This window comes from Aegilops tauschii, chromosome 7, assembly GCF_002575655.3.
Source record: "Aegilops tauschii subsp. strangulata cultivar AL8/78 chromosome 7, Aet v6.0, whole genome shotgun sequence".
Classification (NCBI taxonomy): domain Eukaryota; kingdom Viridiplantae; phylum Streptophyta; class Magnoliopsida; order Poales; family Poaceae; genus Aegilops; species Aegilops tauschii.
In genome coordinates, this window is record NC_053041.3 from 207,488,920 (window position 1) to 207,506,598 (window position 17,679).

A 17,679-nucleotide genomic window follows, 5' to 3' on the forward strand; every position below is an offset into this window, starting at 1 on the left:
GGGTTTGATCCCTATTATCCACAATGTTCTGAGATTGATGTTGCTATGACTTTGCTATGCTTAATGCTTGTCACTAGGGCACGAGTGCCATGATTTCAGATCTGAACCTATTATGTTTTCATGAATATATGTGAGTTCTTGATCCTATCTTGCAAGTCTATAGTCACCTACTATGTGTTATGATCCGGCAACCCCGAAGTGACAATAATCGGGGCCACTCCCGGCGATGACCATAGTTTGAGGAGTTCATGTATTCACTATGTGTTAATGCTTTGGTCCGGTACTCTATTAAAAGGAGGCCTTAATATCCCTTAGTTTCCGCTAGGACCCCGCTGCCACGGGAGGGTAGGAAAAAAGATGTCATGCAAGTTCTTTTCCATAAGCACGTGTGACTATATTCGGAATACATGCCTACATTACATTGATGAATTGGAGCTAGTTCTGTGTAACCCTATGTTATGACTGTTACATGATGAACCGCATCCGGCATAATTCTCCATCACCGATCCAATGCCTACGAGCTTTTCACATATTGTTCTCCGCTTATTTACTTTTCCGTTGCTACTGTTACAATCACTACAAAACCCAAAAATATTACTTTTGCTACCGTTACCGTTACTTCCATACTACTTTGCGACTAAATACTTTGCTGCAGATATTAAGTTATCCAGGTGTGGTTGAATTGACAACTCTACTGCTAATACTTGAGAATATTCTTTGGCTCCCCTTGTGTCGAATCCCAAGGGAGGGGGCACGCGGCCAGCCCTAGGCCCTCTCCTCTCTCTCCCACAAGGTCCATGTTGGCCCATTAGTTCCCCCGGGGGTTCCGGTAACCCCCCGGCACTCCGATAAATATCCGGTGACCCCCGGAACTCATCCGGTGTGCAAATATAGTCGTCCAATATATCAATCTTTATGTCTCGACCATTTCGAGACTCCTCGTCATGTCCGTGATCACATTGGGGACTCGGAACTATCTTCGGTACATCAAAACACATAAACTCATAATACGATTGTCACCGAACGTTAAGCGTGCGGACCCTACGGGTTCGAGAACTATGTAGACATGACTGAGACACGTCTCCGGTCAATAACCAATAGCGGAACCTGGATGCTCATATTGTCTCCTACATATTCTACGAAGATCTTTATCGGTCAAACCGCATAACAACATACGTTGTTCCCTTTCTCAACGGTATGTTACTTGCCCGAGATTCGATCGTCGGTATCTCAATACCTAGTTCAATCTCGTTACCGGCAAGTCTCTTTACTCATTCCGTAATGCATCATCCCGCAACTAACTCATTAGTTACATTGCTTGCAAGGCTTATAGTGATGTGCATTACCGAGAGGGCCCACAGATACCTCTCCGACAATCGGAGTGACAAATCCTAATCTTGATCTATGCCAACTCAACAAGTACCATCGGAGACACCTGTAGAGCACCTTTATAATCACGCAGTTACGTTGTGACGTTTGGTAGCACACAGAGTGTTCCTCCGGTATTCGGGAGTTGCATAATCTCATAGTCATAGGAACATGTATAAGCCATGAAGAAAGCAATAGCAATATACTAAACGATCAAGTGCTAAGCTAACGGAATGGGTCAAGTCAATCACATCATTCTCTAATGATGTGATCCCGTTAATCCAATGACAACTCATGTCTATGGTTAGGAAACATAATCATCTTTGATTCAACGAGCTAGTCAAGTAGAGGCAAACTAGTGACACTCTGTTTGTCTATGTATTCACACATGTACTAAGTTTCCGGTTAATACAATTCTAGCATGAATAATAAACATTTATCATGATATAAGGAAATATAAATAACAACTTTATTATTGCATCTAGGGCATAGTTCCTTCACACTGACCCTATCTCCATACACAAACAAGGATTTGCGGAGGGTTGGAAGTATTTCCTCGACGGCGAGAACGTCAGCCTTGACATCGACCGCTTCAAAGGGGTGATGCAGCAAATCTACCAGAACATCACCATCACATAGAGTACGCATGTTTGTCCTAATGTTATGTTCACCGGTGTGTGATTTTGAGAAGAGCTTTACTTATTCGCTTACCTAACCACCCACTGGTTTCTATGTGAGTCCTAAGGAGCTGAATAGGTGTGCAATGAAACAAAGCAAATTATGGAAAAATTACAGAATTATGAAACTTAATTCCAGATACAATTTGCGAGCAAAGATAACGCTCTATTTTTTCCTCCTTGAATAATTCATAATATTCCTTTTTTTGAAAACAAATGAAATAAATGATTTCTTTATTTCACATGGGTTACCTTTATTACATTAATACTTAGATAGTCTTGGGTACGTATGCGTCCACATGGGCATAATGCCTTAGTTTCAAGGTGATGCCTCCAAAGTTGTAAACTTTAGACATCTTCTTGGGAAAATGCACTACAAACTTTGGTCGTCATCACGAAGCCACCGCAACTTCGCCTCCCTGAGCGGAACACAAACTCCAACCGAACTGAAAATTGTAACTAAAAGTGGAGCAAGAGCCCTCCCACCAGCAAGGGACGTGTCCACCATGCCTTCATGTCCCTAAGGCCACCGGAGATGAGACAGGTCGGCGGCGGCAGCGACAGAAGACATGGAAACCCAATCACCTTGTCATCTAGAGACGCAAGACACAAGTAGCATACCTCTAGCCTATATAAAGCCCTCCATGAGAGTCATTTATCAAATGCACATAACTCATTCACTCTCACTTGAATAAACTCAAGGGGAAATGCTTGAAGCTCTAGGTTGTAGCCGAGGGGTTATTCTCACCCTCACCCTAAGACAGAGGATGACGCTTCATCAGAAAGAAGGCGCAAGCATGCTCAAGGATGGCTATACATAGATCAAGCTTCATCAAAAGGCAGAGAAATTTACGTGGATGGTCAAATTGTTGCCATTTTGTGCTGGTTTCTCGGTAACCAAACAATAATCCTAGACTTACCGATGGTGAGCAGACCTCCTTTTCAGATACAGATTTTTCAGGATCTTGTGGCGCAGTGATTCATGATCATGTAGGGAATTACTTAGCAACTGCAACTGCAAAGTTATCACATGTTCCTGATGTTGTTTCATTGAAGCCGCAACTTTGTATGGACAGTTGAAGCTTACTACTCGGATGGGGTGCAACAATCTTTTAGTTCGAACGGACAATACCATTGTGGTTCAACCTCTTAATCAGGATGAAGGATATTCTATGGTGGCAGCCCGTATATTAGATGATTGTCATCGCGATTTGTGTGAGTTCGGGAAGGCCTGCATTGATTATTGCAATAGGGAGTCGAATGTAGTAGCGCATGTGCTAGCTGAATGGGGTCGCGAAAACCCGGCCTCGGTTTGGTTTGAGTCACCCCAGACTTTATCGTTAATTTGACGTGCAGTGATTTGAGTATTAATAAAGCTAGTCATTATGGCTTTCCACTCACAAAAAATTACACCCCCTCCCCTGGATTCCACAGGGTGAACCCCTTGCACCCTAGTCTCCAATAATAATAAAAAACAGGCACATGTCTACAATTGAAAAACCCGTAGATCCTGTCCGTGAGTCTAACATCTCGTTACCAAAAGAGCCCTTGTTTATTCACACAAGCCTTTGCCATTTCTCCTCAGCTAATTAATTATCATTTTGTGTGACTATTCATAATGATCAGTTGAAAAGTAGTACTCCCTCCGTCTCAAAATGTAAGATTATTTTTGACATCATATGGTGTAAAAAATGATCTTACATTTTGAGGCGAAGGGAGTACAAACGAAGCAACAAAGAGCAAAAATTACAGAGTGACGTGCATAACTTCAGGGGCAGCGGACGTACGTAGTCTCTACATCTATGTAACGGTGACGTCCTGGTAGATTTGTTGCATGACCCCTCGGAAGCGATTGATGTCAAGGGTGACGTTCTGGCCATCGAGGAAGATCTTCCACAGCTGGTCGAATCCCTGTTTGTGTATGGAGACGGGGTTGGTGAAGACGGGGTGGTCCCTCGGGTACACGTCCTTGAGCGTCGTCTCCTCGGCGGTCGCCTCGTACTCGACGTACCGGAGCCCCATGTCGGGCACCGTCTCGCCGAAGATGCTCCAGCACGGCCACTTCATCTCGCCCCACGGGATGATCTGCATCGCCGTGCCGTTGTGCGGGAGGAAGACCATGTTGGTGAGCCCGGCGCCGTGCACGCCCACCATCACGTCGCACGAGTTCACCACCTCCGCGAAGTGGGCCATGTCGCGCACGGCCTCCGGCCCCGCGGCCACCACCTCGAAGCCGACCTCCGCGGCGGCCGCGACGGCCTCCGCCTCGTTCGTGAGCGCCCTCGAGTGGCGCCGCAGCAGCATGACGAGGCGAGGCCTGCCGCCGGAGGTCCGGTTGACGGGCGTCGACCACGCGCGCTTCAGCGAGTAGGCCGACCGCAGGAAGTCCCGGAAGTCCATCAGCGTGTAGCCCTTGTGGGAGAGGACGGGGTTGATCCCTAGCTCCTTGTGGCTCTCGATGCCGACGTGCACCTTCGGGAAGCAGCGCACGTCGTCGTCGGCGTCGAAATCGATGACCGGGTAGGCGGAGAGCGCGCCGAGGACGTGCCGGTACTTGGCGATCCACTTGCGGCTGTAGTCGGTTACCACGAGCTGGACGCGGCCGTCGTACTCCCGCGCCGTGTTGTAGAGAGGGATGACGATGTCCGTCACGGCGTGGAAGAAGTTGCTGCTGTAGCCGCCGGTGGAGAAGACCACCGCGGGGACGTCGTGCGTCACCGTGCACCGTGGCGGGGCCATGTCCGCGGCACCCGGGCCGCTCGAGCGGATGGTCACCTCTCGGGCCAGCTGCATCGTCAGTTTCTCCCACTTGCGCGGGTATGGGCGGATCGTGACCGTCCCGTTCTCCGGCCGGTAGCTGTCGTCGGACGGCGAGACCACGTAGACGGTGCCGACCTTGCCGTGCGTACGGACGTCGCCTTCCATGGCGCAGATGTTCATGCGATAAAAGCTGAAGTTGCAACTCAACTTGCTTCTTGGCGCTGCCACATCTGCCACAGTTAATTTGAAACTTCTCTTTAGTTGTCTGCCAGAGTGCCTGCCCCAACCAAATCGTGAATGCAAATCGTGCTTGAACAGGCAGTGGTTTGTTACCTGAATTTACCCCAGAATCGTCTCTCTCACCGTTCATGGCAAGCAACTCCGTTTGGTTTTTGAGATCTGCGACAAATTACATTTGATCAATATCAGCTCCCGAAAGCTAGGCTCTGCTTCACTAGTTATCAGGTGTTGATCGGGCTCTACTTCTGTAACTTCACTACAACACCGCACCTCAAAACATAAAGAATGCTGTAAATGCTAGTAAAACCACACCAAGAAGAAATGGTTGAGCGTAACATGGTTGACATGTGCACAAAACGCCAGATGTGGATTCTACTGATTCTGTTCTGTATTTTTTTTTGTACTTGTTTTTGTTTTTGGCGGTGGATCCCGATCCGCTGACTCCTTAGCTATAGCCTATAGCTTGTACGTAGACACGTAGTATAGTGTGTGTAGCAGGCGCGTGCACTGCACATGAGCCAAACCTCACTCCCGAACAAGTCTAACTTCAACTTCCGTTCTGCAGGGAGAGTCAACTAATTACCTCCGTTGGCATCGGCGACGCCGGCGGCCATCTCGTTACTTGATGCGGTGGGAGGTGGCGCTCCGACGACCGGATCTGAATTCGATGAAGGTTCGACCACATGGCACATATTGTTGTTAACGCCAATCGATGATCTCATTAGAGAAATAAAGCCTCTATAGTCTAGGTTAAATAATGTGAGTTTTGAGGCATACCATGCGCGGATTTTAACCTGGCTACGTCAACTGCTTGTTGCTGCGTTGCACTCTCTGTGCCTGGGACAAGGAAAGAGGACGTAGCCGCCAAGTTAATTGCCAGGATTTCAGCTTAATTAGACGCGCCTGCCATGCACGAGAGTTAAAGCTAGGAATGCATGCGGGCAGGCTTACCTGAAGACGGAACCTTGTTAGCCGATCCATCTGCTGCAGGTTGGGTGAAGCTGAACTGTGCAACTGCAAAACATGAAACGCAGGTCATGTCGCTGTGATTGTTGGTTTTACATTTGTCACCGCAAACATATTATTACCGAAACGAGGAAATAGTACTATCTCTCAACAGATGGACTAACAATCTCTCGAGACCTATGCGCGCTGCAGGATGAATGAGTGAAGTAAAACGATGTCAAACCCCGAGTTCTAGAGAGGTGAGCTTAAAGTATCACTAATGTAATGCTGATCCCTGATCGATATTGTGAACCTCAAAGTGAGGATTCGATTAACTAGTCATTGAGTATAGAAAAATCAGTACTACTAATCTCTACTCCTCGAGAGCTACGGGCTGCAACAAATATGGTAGTACTGTAGTACAAATCATTGTTACCGCTCAATTCTCATATGGATCAAGATTTTGACGAAAGGATTTTACCATAAGTAGTACTTTTTTTCCATTTGGACTGACGGGTAGTACGTTTTACGTCTATCTAACACACAAAACATGCAGTACTTATGCGTATCAAGTAAACCAAAAAGGCAATTTCACACACGAAATCCTAATCATTCACTACGCGTATCAGACAAAATCAAGGTGTGTTAAAATTGCCTCCACGAAATTAAGAATCATATATTCTCCGGAGAAGACAGTTAATGCGGAAAGATCCAACCCCGCATCGCTGCATGCAAGCCCGTAGCTAGGTAAGGTTTACCCTTCGTGAAAAGTACGACACCACACCATCAAAATTGAGAACAGAAAAGCAAAAAACCAACGATGACTCGAAGAAGAACGTAGGTACACCAGCCTGTCAGATCAAGAGAGTTGCCGATCGTACTGTAACTTGGGGGACTTACAGAGTTGTCGTACTGTGACCTGCGGCAGGCAATCGGTCTTGAGCACGACGAGGACGACGAGAGGGAGCAGGAGCCACACCGCGAGCGCCCCTCCGCTCACGACCTTCTTACTGCTCTCGTTCCCCCCGGCCGTCATCTCGCATCCGGATGCTGCTCTCGTACTGGCTTCGAGCTGGTTGCGCCGGAGCTATATGTGCTTTCCGAGCGTAGTACTCTTCTTCTTACAAGTGAAGCATCCTCTACGTGTGTGATCTCTCCTTTTCAAACGCGTTTAATGCGGGATTAGTTTAATCAACGATTCTCATATCCCGTTGTGTGCTCTGGGCAGGGTTCGTTGACCTCCGGTGTCATTAAATCCTATGCATGCACATGTATATATGCACTCTAATGGCATCATTGCCGCTGATCGGACAGAGAGCTCCTTGCAAGGCTAAGCATAGGTGTACCATGTTCTACTATACTTCATACTATAGTATTAACACGAAGTAAATAAATAGCGGAAATTCTATCTGTGCGCATCCCCACACAAGCAAATGCAAGGAAAAACATAGAGATTGTCTAGAAACCACGGAACGGCAAACATCTACTACCAGTAACTTAAGATTTAAGTGTCAAGGTTTAATTAAATTAGACTCGCACAGCAAAGCACAAAGCGATTCAGGTAAAACCTTCCCCACTAAGATGCCTGTGATATATCTAATCTTTTTTGGATTTCGCTAAAAATTTGACATCAGATTTTTAGGCATGGCAAATTGAACGTCCGAGATGAAGCGAGCATGGCAAATCCAACAATGCTCAGTGTTTTGCCAGGACATGCCATGTTTGCTCGCAACAACCTAAATTGCCATCTTGTGGGTTTGATTTGCCATGCCTAAAAATTGAACTTCAGATTTTAACATTTCCGTCTTTTTTATTCAAGTTTCTAAAAGGTGTCCTGTTTCCTTCAAAAAATCAATGTTTGTCATGGCATTTTCTCTTTCAGTTGTACTTTGTTTGTTACCAGGAAAATTACATTACTCTCATAAACTTCGGACAGTTATATTGGAAATTACTTAAGTCCACATGTTTATAACACTTTTTTTGCGTGAATGTTTATAACACTTATTTGCATAACTCTCGGAATAACATTTATTTATATCATGGTTGCATGGAAACAAATCATGCGCTTTGCTAAAGGTCGAGTTGGTATATCGCAATGAGTGAATACTCGCCCTCTGCAAAAAAAAGATGCGGACAACCAACAAGCCGAGAGAAAATAAAAAAAAACAAGTTTTTTTTTTGGAAAAGGAGGCTCACCCCAGTCTCTGCATCTGAAAGATGCATGCGGCCATATTATTAAGAAGTAGGAATAAAACAAAGACTTAGCTCCATTACAGCTCGCAAACGGAGCAAAAATAAAAAGGGAAACTCATTGCCACAACCGGTAGGATAAATAGGACTAGAACACTAGACGCCTATCCTATTATGAGACTGCCATCCAAACCGGTTGAATATAGCCCGTGCTACCATCTCCCACTGGGTACATCCAGTAACCAAAGGCTCCCTGGAGTCCGTAGGAGTGAGTAAGGACCACATACGAATCCATGTCGTAGCTCTGAAGATGACCTGCAAGAAACTTAAAGTATGTTGTCTGTTAAAATCATATCATTTCTGCAATTCTATATAGCCCAAATAAGCACACATATTCCAATCCGAATACGAGACGCAGTAGTATGATGTAAATAAAAGTTGGCTAAGATGTAGGAGGTCCTATCGGAAAAACTACACCAACACCCATAATGGTACAAAATCTCCCTCGCCATGTGCCCTAACCAGGTAGACGTCAACATAAGTCTATGTCCGTTAGCCTATGCAGTATAGTCCAAGTACATAGCCAATATGTACATGCATGAATAATCTACACAGGAGACTGAACACACTTTTCTAGTAAAAACACATCATTCCTCGAAAACATTAGAGCCCAACATAAGGTTGTCGCTCCACGAGGATATGTGAAGATTTCTTTCCATGAACCCGCTCAATCAGTTGCCAGATATATTACACACCTATGGTAGGGCACATGTTAGAAGCTACAATAAACCACATCACACGAGCAAACTAACACTTAAAAATAGGCGTTCAATTGACTTGTCATGGTGGCAAAAGACACAACGCTTACTATCATGCCAATTTCGGCGTCTAAGGTTATCTCTATTCAAGACCAACCCCCTGATTTTAAAACCAAAGGAAAATCTTCACTTGAAGGGTACTTGAGCTTCCATAGTTTTATTATTGTGCATGGGGACATCACTATGGCCGAGTGGCGTGTATAAAGAATGTATAGAAAACTTTTCATTCTGTTGTAAATTCCATCTAAATACATGGATATTATGTGGATATTAGTCTGGTGCAAATTCTATCTAAATACATGGATATTAGTGAAAATAAAGCATATACTACAAAATCTTCAAACAGTGAAAATATCTCACTGATAATTATTTGGATATTAGTGTAATACACGCGATAGGTCTTCATGCCCATTGTTTCACAATAATTCACAGTTTGCTTTTCTCTTAAGTCAAACTTAGAAAAGTTTATTCCGCAATTGTTTTTTAAAAGTTTGATCAGGTTTATAGAAAATATCAACATCCACAATACCTAATCAGTATCGTTAAATCAATCATGCAATATATTTTTACATTGTATTTATTTTGTATTATAGACACTGATTTTTTTAACATGAGTTTGACTTAAAATAAAACTAATATGCAAAGTAAATTAACACAGAGGGAGTATCACTGCCAATTGATCTACTAGCCCTATTGTTAACAATGGACCATATTTGACATATATTTGATAAGTTAACTAAATATTGTCTCGGCTCAAAAGTTAACTAAATATTGAATCATTCAAAATATTTTTAGATTACTCCAATGACGATGGTATGTTACTATTCCAATTTAGTTTGATTATTCCTCCCAAAACAATGTTCGAGTACAAATACTTATAACAATACCAGCTCAATCATAAATATTTATACCTACCCAGAACAAAAGAAACCATGGATATAGCAAATATCATAATAAAGTAAAACATCTCACCATTAATCATGTGGATTTTATATAGTAAACTACAGCTAATATATCTTCACAATGTTATCTAGATATCAATATGCCATCTTTCCGATAAAATGAAGGTGATACAACCGCACCAAATGCAAATCCGGTACATCTGCATAACTAGATGCAAATAGGGACAACCTCCTCTTTCCCACGGGCCTAATAAACCCGGACAGAGGGAGTAATGGATCACCTAAACATGAATCGTTCAAGTATCAATCAGCTTGACTATGTACTAATAGTGTTGTCCAAAGTCAATAGAACATCATATGTTGTGTTACACCTAATACAAAGTTTGGCTGGATTTTTAGTTTTGGTTCTGACGCAATATCATGAACACATCTTGTGCGAACATAGCTAGAAAATGTGAAATAAATCCAAAAGAATGCGAGCACCGGTCAAGTCTAGGACTTGAACACTGATGGGCTGATTCCACCACAAGAAACCTAACCATTTGAGCTACGCTCAGTTTGCATTGGCCAGGTCATTATTTGAACTTTAATTAGTTCCATATGTCTAGACACCAGTAGTCAAAGTTTGAAAATGTTTCACTTTATTTATGCTTAAGATTAGAGCTTTTTAGACAATTAGAGAATGTTATTGTGTCGCTTGTTACCATCACTTCGTTCAGTGTTTTTTCCGAGGTGAAGGACGTAGCTATCATAATCTATCTGGTATTATGAAAACGTTTCAATCATGGAAGAGCCCAATATTATTTAATTGAAACATTTCTGTGAAACTCGCAAGAACACGCTAAGGACTTTCACTAAACAACTAGTGTCGGTAAGCAATTTTTACTCCTATTTTCCTTTTGTTGCATGAACCATACTTCACAACGCCGCGAACCGACGATCACATGTACCATGTTGGAAATACAGATAGATGCCAATCACAATGCTCTACCGTGCGGATCACGAACCCACTAGCCAGTGGTGAAAAAAGTCAGTATAAGAACGCAAAGTACGGATCATGCTAGGAAACAGATCCGATTGAATAAGTCTCTTCTATGCACCCCTAGAAGAAAAGAGAAAGCCTTTTCTAGTCATGCAGCGTCCTCTCCAACGCATAAAACTAGAGCAAGATTGCCAACACCGATGCCGATTGACCGATGCACCTTGCATTATCTCCGGTTTTAGGTGTGGCCACAGGACGAACACCTGAACAAGGAAAGAACAAATGTATGTCACCCGCAAAAGAAAAAAGGAAACAGACGTACTATGTCTATGTGCGTGTTGACAGAGGTGACATCGCACTGGGTGCACGAGGTCGCTCATCATGCATCTGGTTAGAACAATGTTTAGGATTTCTCTCGCACAAATGCAAAACTACTGCATCTGGTTAAAAATAATTAAAGTATTGACTGGTACTCTCCCTTTTTACAGAAAAGTCAAAGACTATATACGCAGGAGCGTTGCTGTACACCCGGCTTTTCGCACTAACGTGAGGTGGAAGTATACATGTGAGTTAAAAGTTTCTAATGGGGGTGAACAAGCTTCTTGGGAATGAGAGCATTATTAGTCTCACTAAGGGCATCTTCAATGCCGACCGTCAAACGACCCGCTTCTGGACGTGTTGTGTCATTCAATCAGTCTGTCGAATGGTCTGAACATGTCTTTTTCCCACAAACCGGAGCCAAAATAGCGGGGCTTTGCGGGCATTCGGACCGCTGCCACGTCCGCGTCTGACCGCGCTGGCCCGCCCAAACCCCCTACCTCGTCCGCGCGCGCTTTCTTGCCCGAAATGGTCAGCATCGCTCCAGAGCGTAAGTGCAACATTCTTGCTCGGCCAGAGCGGACGCGACCTCTCACTGGTGGCAGCATTGAAGTGGCACGTCCGCCGAGAGAGCGTCGCCCGCGCCGCTCACCGGTGCACGCGACTGCTCCTCGTTCATGCGACACCATGGCCGGCCATCTGTTAGTCCGTCTGCTGCCCACATTAATAACACGCGGTTGCCGAGGAACCAACTCCGGCGCCACCCGTCCGTCCGCTTGCCGCCCATCATTGTCATTCGCCCGCTATATAAAATGCAGCCCCGACCATAGATGTAGTCATCCTCCTCCGATCCCTTTTTCCTCTCCGCACCATTCCCACCATGGCCTCCTCACGCTCCAAAGCTCTCTGAGACGGACTGTCGCCGGAGCAGAAGAAGCAGACGGCCGCCATTGCTGTCGGTTGGCAGGCTGACAGGCAACCGGAGGCCGACAACATCCCAATGTAGGACACGGCCGAGGACGAGCCGGCGCCACCCTCGCCGGTGCATTGCACGATGACCATCGGTGAGGCCCCTGCTTATTAGATGAACATAGTGCTGGAGGGGCTGGATGAGCAGTTCTGGAAGGCGCAGGCCGATGCGGCCTACAATCTCCAACTCCTCCAGGAGCACCAACAGGCCGAGGAGCAGCTCGCCGTCGGTAGAGCGATCGCGCCGGACACATACGTGGAGGAGCAGGCGACGCTGCTTGAGTCCTACCACTCCGCCCGCGAGATCCACCTCAACCGCTGGCGGTACCGCTAGCGTCAGGCAAAACTGGAGGCCGACTACAAGGAGTTCAACGAGGTGGCGGACGAGGTGTGGGGAAAGAGCGAGGACAAGGAGGACATCGCCGGCTCCGCCAAGGGTGCGTCCCACTGCCATGACCACAAAGTCGGCACATCCTCCGGCGCCACCGACGGCGAGGAAGTGTAGTGCATGGTAGGACGCCGCTGCTCGAGTCCCAGGAAAGCCATCGCTCTTCCCCTTCACCTGAAGCCAAGCTTGGCGGGTTGATAATCGTCGGCCTATTAGTCACTCAAGCTGTGGTGGCGGAGGCTGCAGAGGCAGAGCTGGAGAGCGTCGAGGCGGAACTGGAGAAGGCGAAGGCAAGTGCAGGAGCTTCAGTTCTCGGGGCTCATAGCCGGACATGGGGAACGGGCGCTAGCGATCATTTAGATTAGGTTTAGATTAAAGTATGTCTTAAATTATACCTCTAGAGTTGGACGAGCTCCGCTTTTAGTTGAAGTATGTCCGAAATGTAATGAATTTCATCCGGTTTATATGAAGTCCACCGTGTTTACATGAATCTCATCCAGTTTATACGAAAATCCACCGTGTTTCCATGAATTCCGTCCGGTTAGTTAAAAAGTTGTTTGAAATGTATGCGGGCATCATTGGTTGGCTGCCTCTGGCATCACTGTTCGCAAACTGATCCCCCTCTGTCCGCGGACAGATGCCGGAGCAAATTTGCGTGTCAGCTAATGAGGTGGAGGTGGAAGTATACCTGTGTGGTAAAAGTTTCTTACCAAAGTAGTGACATCATCCTCAATCCACTCCCATGTATAGTGATGTAAGCAGCCTTATATATTTTTTATAGCGTTTAGTTTCATGTCGTTAAGAGTGCATGATTTCCTGTTTATCAGGGATAGAATAAGTGAAATTATCTGTGTGAGGAGATTGATGAGTTCCCATGAGAGGCATGCCAATGTTGGTATTAGGACCGGAGAATATGTATCTGAAATAATTAACAAAAGCGTTAGCAATTTGCTGCAGCTTAAAATGAATAACATCATTTTTCATCTTTGATGAAGACGATCGTGTTTCTTCTCCTTCTCTTTGGCATGGCGTGGTGAAAGTATCTTGTGTTTGTATCTTCATCTTTAGCCCGCTTTTTAGCCCTTTGTTTGTAAAATTCATTGAGTTTAGTAGATTTTGTTCATACCCGGTGGTCTGTTAGTTTTTCAACACATGATCTTGTTGGTGGAGATACTTCATTTGGATTTAATTAATTTTTTAAAAATGATCAAATTTATTATAAAAGTTCATCGGAAGTACCAAGCATCTAAAAGTAATAAAAATTACAACGAGATTCCGAGACCACCGAAAGACCACTACTGCCGCCAGAGCAAGCCGTCGACTTGTCGATGTCGCCGCTCCCCTACCGGAGCGGGTTTGACCTTGTCAATGACAACCGGGAAGTCTTCATGCACGTGCCCCTAAGGACCAGCGCCCTGAAGCCGCAGTTGTCGCCGTTAAACCCTTGCATAGATCTGAAGCACCTCACCAAATATTGCCACAAGACGAGAAAACCCTTACCTCATCACTTCAAGGAGATGGCAGGAATCTATGTCGGAGCTCTGTTGACTATTTTCAGACGGATGAACTTGAGAAGGATCGAATCCCGAAAGACAAACTCAAAAAAGAAACGTCGCCATCCGTCCAAGTGTCACGCCTGCCAGGACTAAAACCCCCTAATCTAAGCTACCAATCGGAGAGGAGGCATCGGGATTCCCTCCCCACCACCAGTCGTCGGATGGATTTAATTAATATGATCTTCAATGTTAAGCTCTTGTTGGATTGGTTTTTTCTTCCTACACTATCTCTTTAGTGTCCCTACAAGAGCACTAGGGCATCTACAGTGCCGACTCGCAAATTTCCTCCACATCTATCCGTGGATAGGGGGAACCAGTCCGCGGACACTGATGCCGAAGGCCACCATCCAACGTTGCACGCATACATATCAACCACGGTTCAAACCAACCGTACAAAATTCTTGCAAACAGGTCGATATTCATCAAAGTTCAGATAGGAAATAACACAAATCATCCATACATATCATGCAAATAAGTCTAGTACAACAACAATTAACCGGATGCCCAACAAGTTTTCATCAATGGATCATGTCGTCCCACACGCTGCCCCTTCAGCTTCATCCAACTGTGTGTGTACGTAAATGACTGTCTCTGTGTCCTGTGGTACGTCACGACAGCGCGTGCGGGCTACATAATGTGTAGACCGATATTGAGTGAATGAATGGTTTAAACAAGTTGAGCAAGAAGAAGCAAAACTTACAATCTCCTCATTTGTCACGTGCAATGGCCACCTTGCCTCCAACTAACCAACCACGTGACAAAACTTGGTGACGATGGTCTGGATGGTGTATCAGTGATACGATAACGACCTCACATTGCGTTCTTGAATGATGTGTGAAAGGATCGATATAGTTGACTAGAGGGGGGTGAATAGGCAACTAACAATTTTTAGCTTTTCTTTGCCAAATTAAACTTTGCATCAAAGTAGGTTGTCTAGATATGCAACTAGGTGAGCAACCTATATGATGCAACAACAACAAGCACACAAGCAAGCAAGGAATAAATCACAAATAAGCTTGCACAAGTAAAGGCACGAGATAACCAAGAGTGGAGCCGGTGAAGACGAGGATGTGTTACTAAAGTTCCTTCCTTTTGAGGGGAAGTACGTCTCCGTTGGAGCGGTGTGGAGGCACAATGCTCCCCAAGAAGCCACTAAGGCCACCGTATTCTCCTCGCGCCCTCACACAATGCGAGATGCCGTGATTCCACTATTGGTGCCCTTGAAGGCGGCAACCGGACCTTTACAAACAAGGTTGAGGCTCTCTCCACAACTTAATTCGAGGCTCCCAACGAAACCTCGGAGCTTCACCACAATGGAATGTGGCTCCGAAGTGACCCCTTCCATCTAGGGTGCCCAAGCACCCAAGAGTAACAAAATCCACACAAGAAAGTATGGGGGAATCAAATATCCTTTGGTGGAAGTGTAGATCTAGGTCTCCTCCTTCAATCCCTCGCAAATCAATAAGTTTGGGTGGCTAGGGAGAGAGATCGGGCAAGAAAGCTTTAATGGTAGTAATGGAGGAGAGAGAGAGGCAAGAGGTAGGCGGGAGGTAGGAGAAGCACCTCCTTAAATAGGCCCCCCAAGATCCAACCGTTATGTGCAGAAATGCATGGGACCGGTACTTCCGCACAAGACACCGTTACAACCGGTGAATGCGGGGAACCCCTCCTAGGGCACCAGGGCGGTACTTCCGATGGCGCACCCAGTAGTACCGGTTTGTCGGAACAAACCGGAACTACCGCACAGCCACCGCTCAACTACCGGGCCACAACAGAAAGAAAAACCCTCAGGCCGGTAGTTGGAGCGGAGGTTGGACCGGAACTACCGCTGGGCCTGTAGTTCCTGGGCGGTGGAGTCCGAGGCGGTACTACCGCCCTGAACACCGGCAGTACCGATTTATCGAGAAAAACTGGAACTACCGTTCCACCACCGGTCTACTACCGCACCCGGTACAGAAGGGAGTCACCCCTGACCGGTACTAGGGGCGGTGGTAGGACCGGAACTACCGGCCAGCGGTACAACCGCTCAATGAAGCGGTACAACCGCCAAGAGCAGGACTGCACAGAACAGATGATGGGGAACCTCTCTCTCCTCGAACGGAGGGTATATCGTGGGTGCAGAGAATGTGTACGTGAATGATTCACCCAATACCTTTCGATGGATTCCCTCTTAATAGTACGAATGCCCTACGACCAAAGGAAATAAAACGTCGGAAACTCCGTCTTCGAACTTTTCTGCATAGAGGGAAAACCTAACCGTCTTGCGCCACACCATGAGTACCTGAGAAAACTATGGCGCACGATTAGTCCACGTGTGTTGTCATCATCACCAAAACCCTAAGGCAAAGGATGCCCTTACAATCTCCCCCTTTTTGGTGGATGATGACAACCACACGATTAGTCCAGGAGTTCTAAAAATAAAGGAGGGGCTCCCCCTGAGTGTGAGCACTATTTAGAGTTTGCTTTTGGAATGCAAAGTGCGCACACTAGGGAATGCCCCCCTGGATTTTATAGACCAACCGGAGAGCGCAATACAACTGTAATAGACATAAGCAATCGAGACAACATATAATAAGCCAACATATAATAAACTCTACTAAAAGAAGAGTGCATAGATAAATCGAACGACGCATGTCTTACACCATGCACGAGATCACAACAAAGAAGAAGTCCATAGAGCACTAGACAGAGCAGGCAAATAAACTAGAAAGACCAACTGCAAATATAACCACCCATGCAATTCCCGTGACCTAATGGAGCTCTCTCCCCCTTTGGCATCGAGACACCAAAAAGGACAAGAGCAAAGCTAGCGCCCCGGGGCTTAGTAGACCTCCTCGCCAGTAGCCGCAGAGCTGTCTGATGCATCATCATCAATATCATCGTCAGGATCCTGAGCCTCATCAGACTCCTCAGCCCTCGCAGTAGCTGCCTCAGGAACACAGGCAGAGGAAGAAGCAGGTGCTTCACAGACCACTGACAGTTCTCCAAGCACCAAGTATCCTCAGGAGTAATGGTCTTCTCAGAGCCACTCTTCACATCTGGCACATTGAGGTGCCTCATCAACTGAATCTGCCTGCGACGCGCCATCTTCTCAGCAACGTGGGCCTTGTAGAGCTTCTTCTGGATATGTGTCTGCAAGCAAAAGGTCTTCTTGATCTTGGACGTCAGCTTCTCAACCCAGGTGGGCTGGACCCGAGGCTCCAACTCAAAGTCCTCGTCATCCGAGGTAGCATACACATCCTCCTGATTACCCGTAGAAAAGCGGGGATTCTTATGCTTCTTCTTCCTTAGCTCCTTGACATCATGCTCCGTGAGGTTGGCAGGAATGGTGAGAGGCTCTCCTGGCCTACGGACTGCCCAAACGGTGCTCAGAAACTGCATCACAAAGGGAGCATATATCGGTACCTTGCGGTACAACACCATGTTGTACATCTCCTCCCATAGCCACTTGGAGACATCAAACGTGGCACCGAATCCCCTCTTGGTCTTCATGGCCACAAGCAAATCCACCAGATAACCATAGATATCATCTTGATTCCATACCTTGGGAAGCAGCACACACCAAA

General features: G+C 46.0%; 1 protein-coding gene and 1 pseudogene across 1 annotated transcript; one reads left to right on the plus strand and one right to left on the minus strand.

Annotated features, from left to right (window-relative positions):
* Positions 1–2,007, plus strand: part of LOC109735243 (alpha-1,3-arabinosyltransferase XAT2-like) — a 57,799-nt pseudogene extending 55,792 nt beyond the window's left edge.
* Positions 2,008–3,593: 1,586 nt separating this feature from the next.
* On the minus strand, positions 3,594–7,127 carry LOC109735228 (beta-1,2-xylosyltransferase XYXT1). The gene is made up of 6 exons (XM_020294435.4): positions 6,891–7,127; positions 5,997–6,059; positions 5,823–5,882; positions 5,629–5,703; positions 5,139–5,204; positions 3,594–5,035 (listed from the first exon to the last, which is right to left on the minus strand). The coding sequence occupies exons 1-6, from the start codon at positions 7,024–7,026 to the stop codon at positions 3,846–3,848; spliced, it is 1,590 nt and encodes a 529-aa protein (XP_020150024.1). The 5' UTR covers positions 7,027–7,127; the 3' UTR covers positions 3,594–3,845.
* Positions 7,128–17,679: the final 10,552 nt, after the last annotated feature.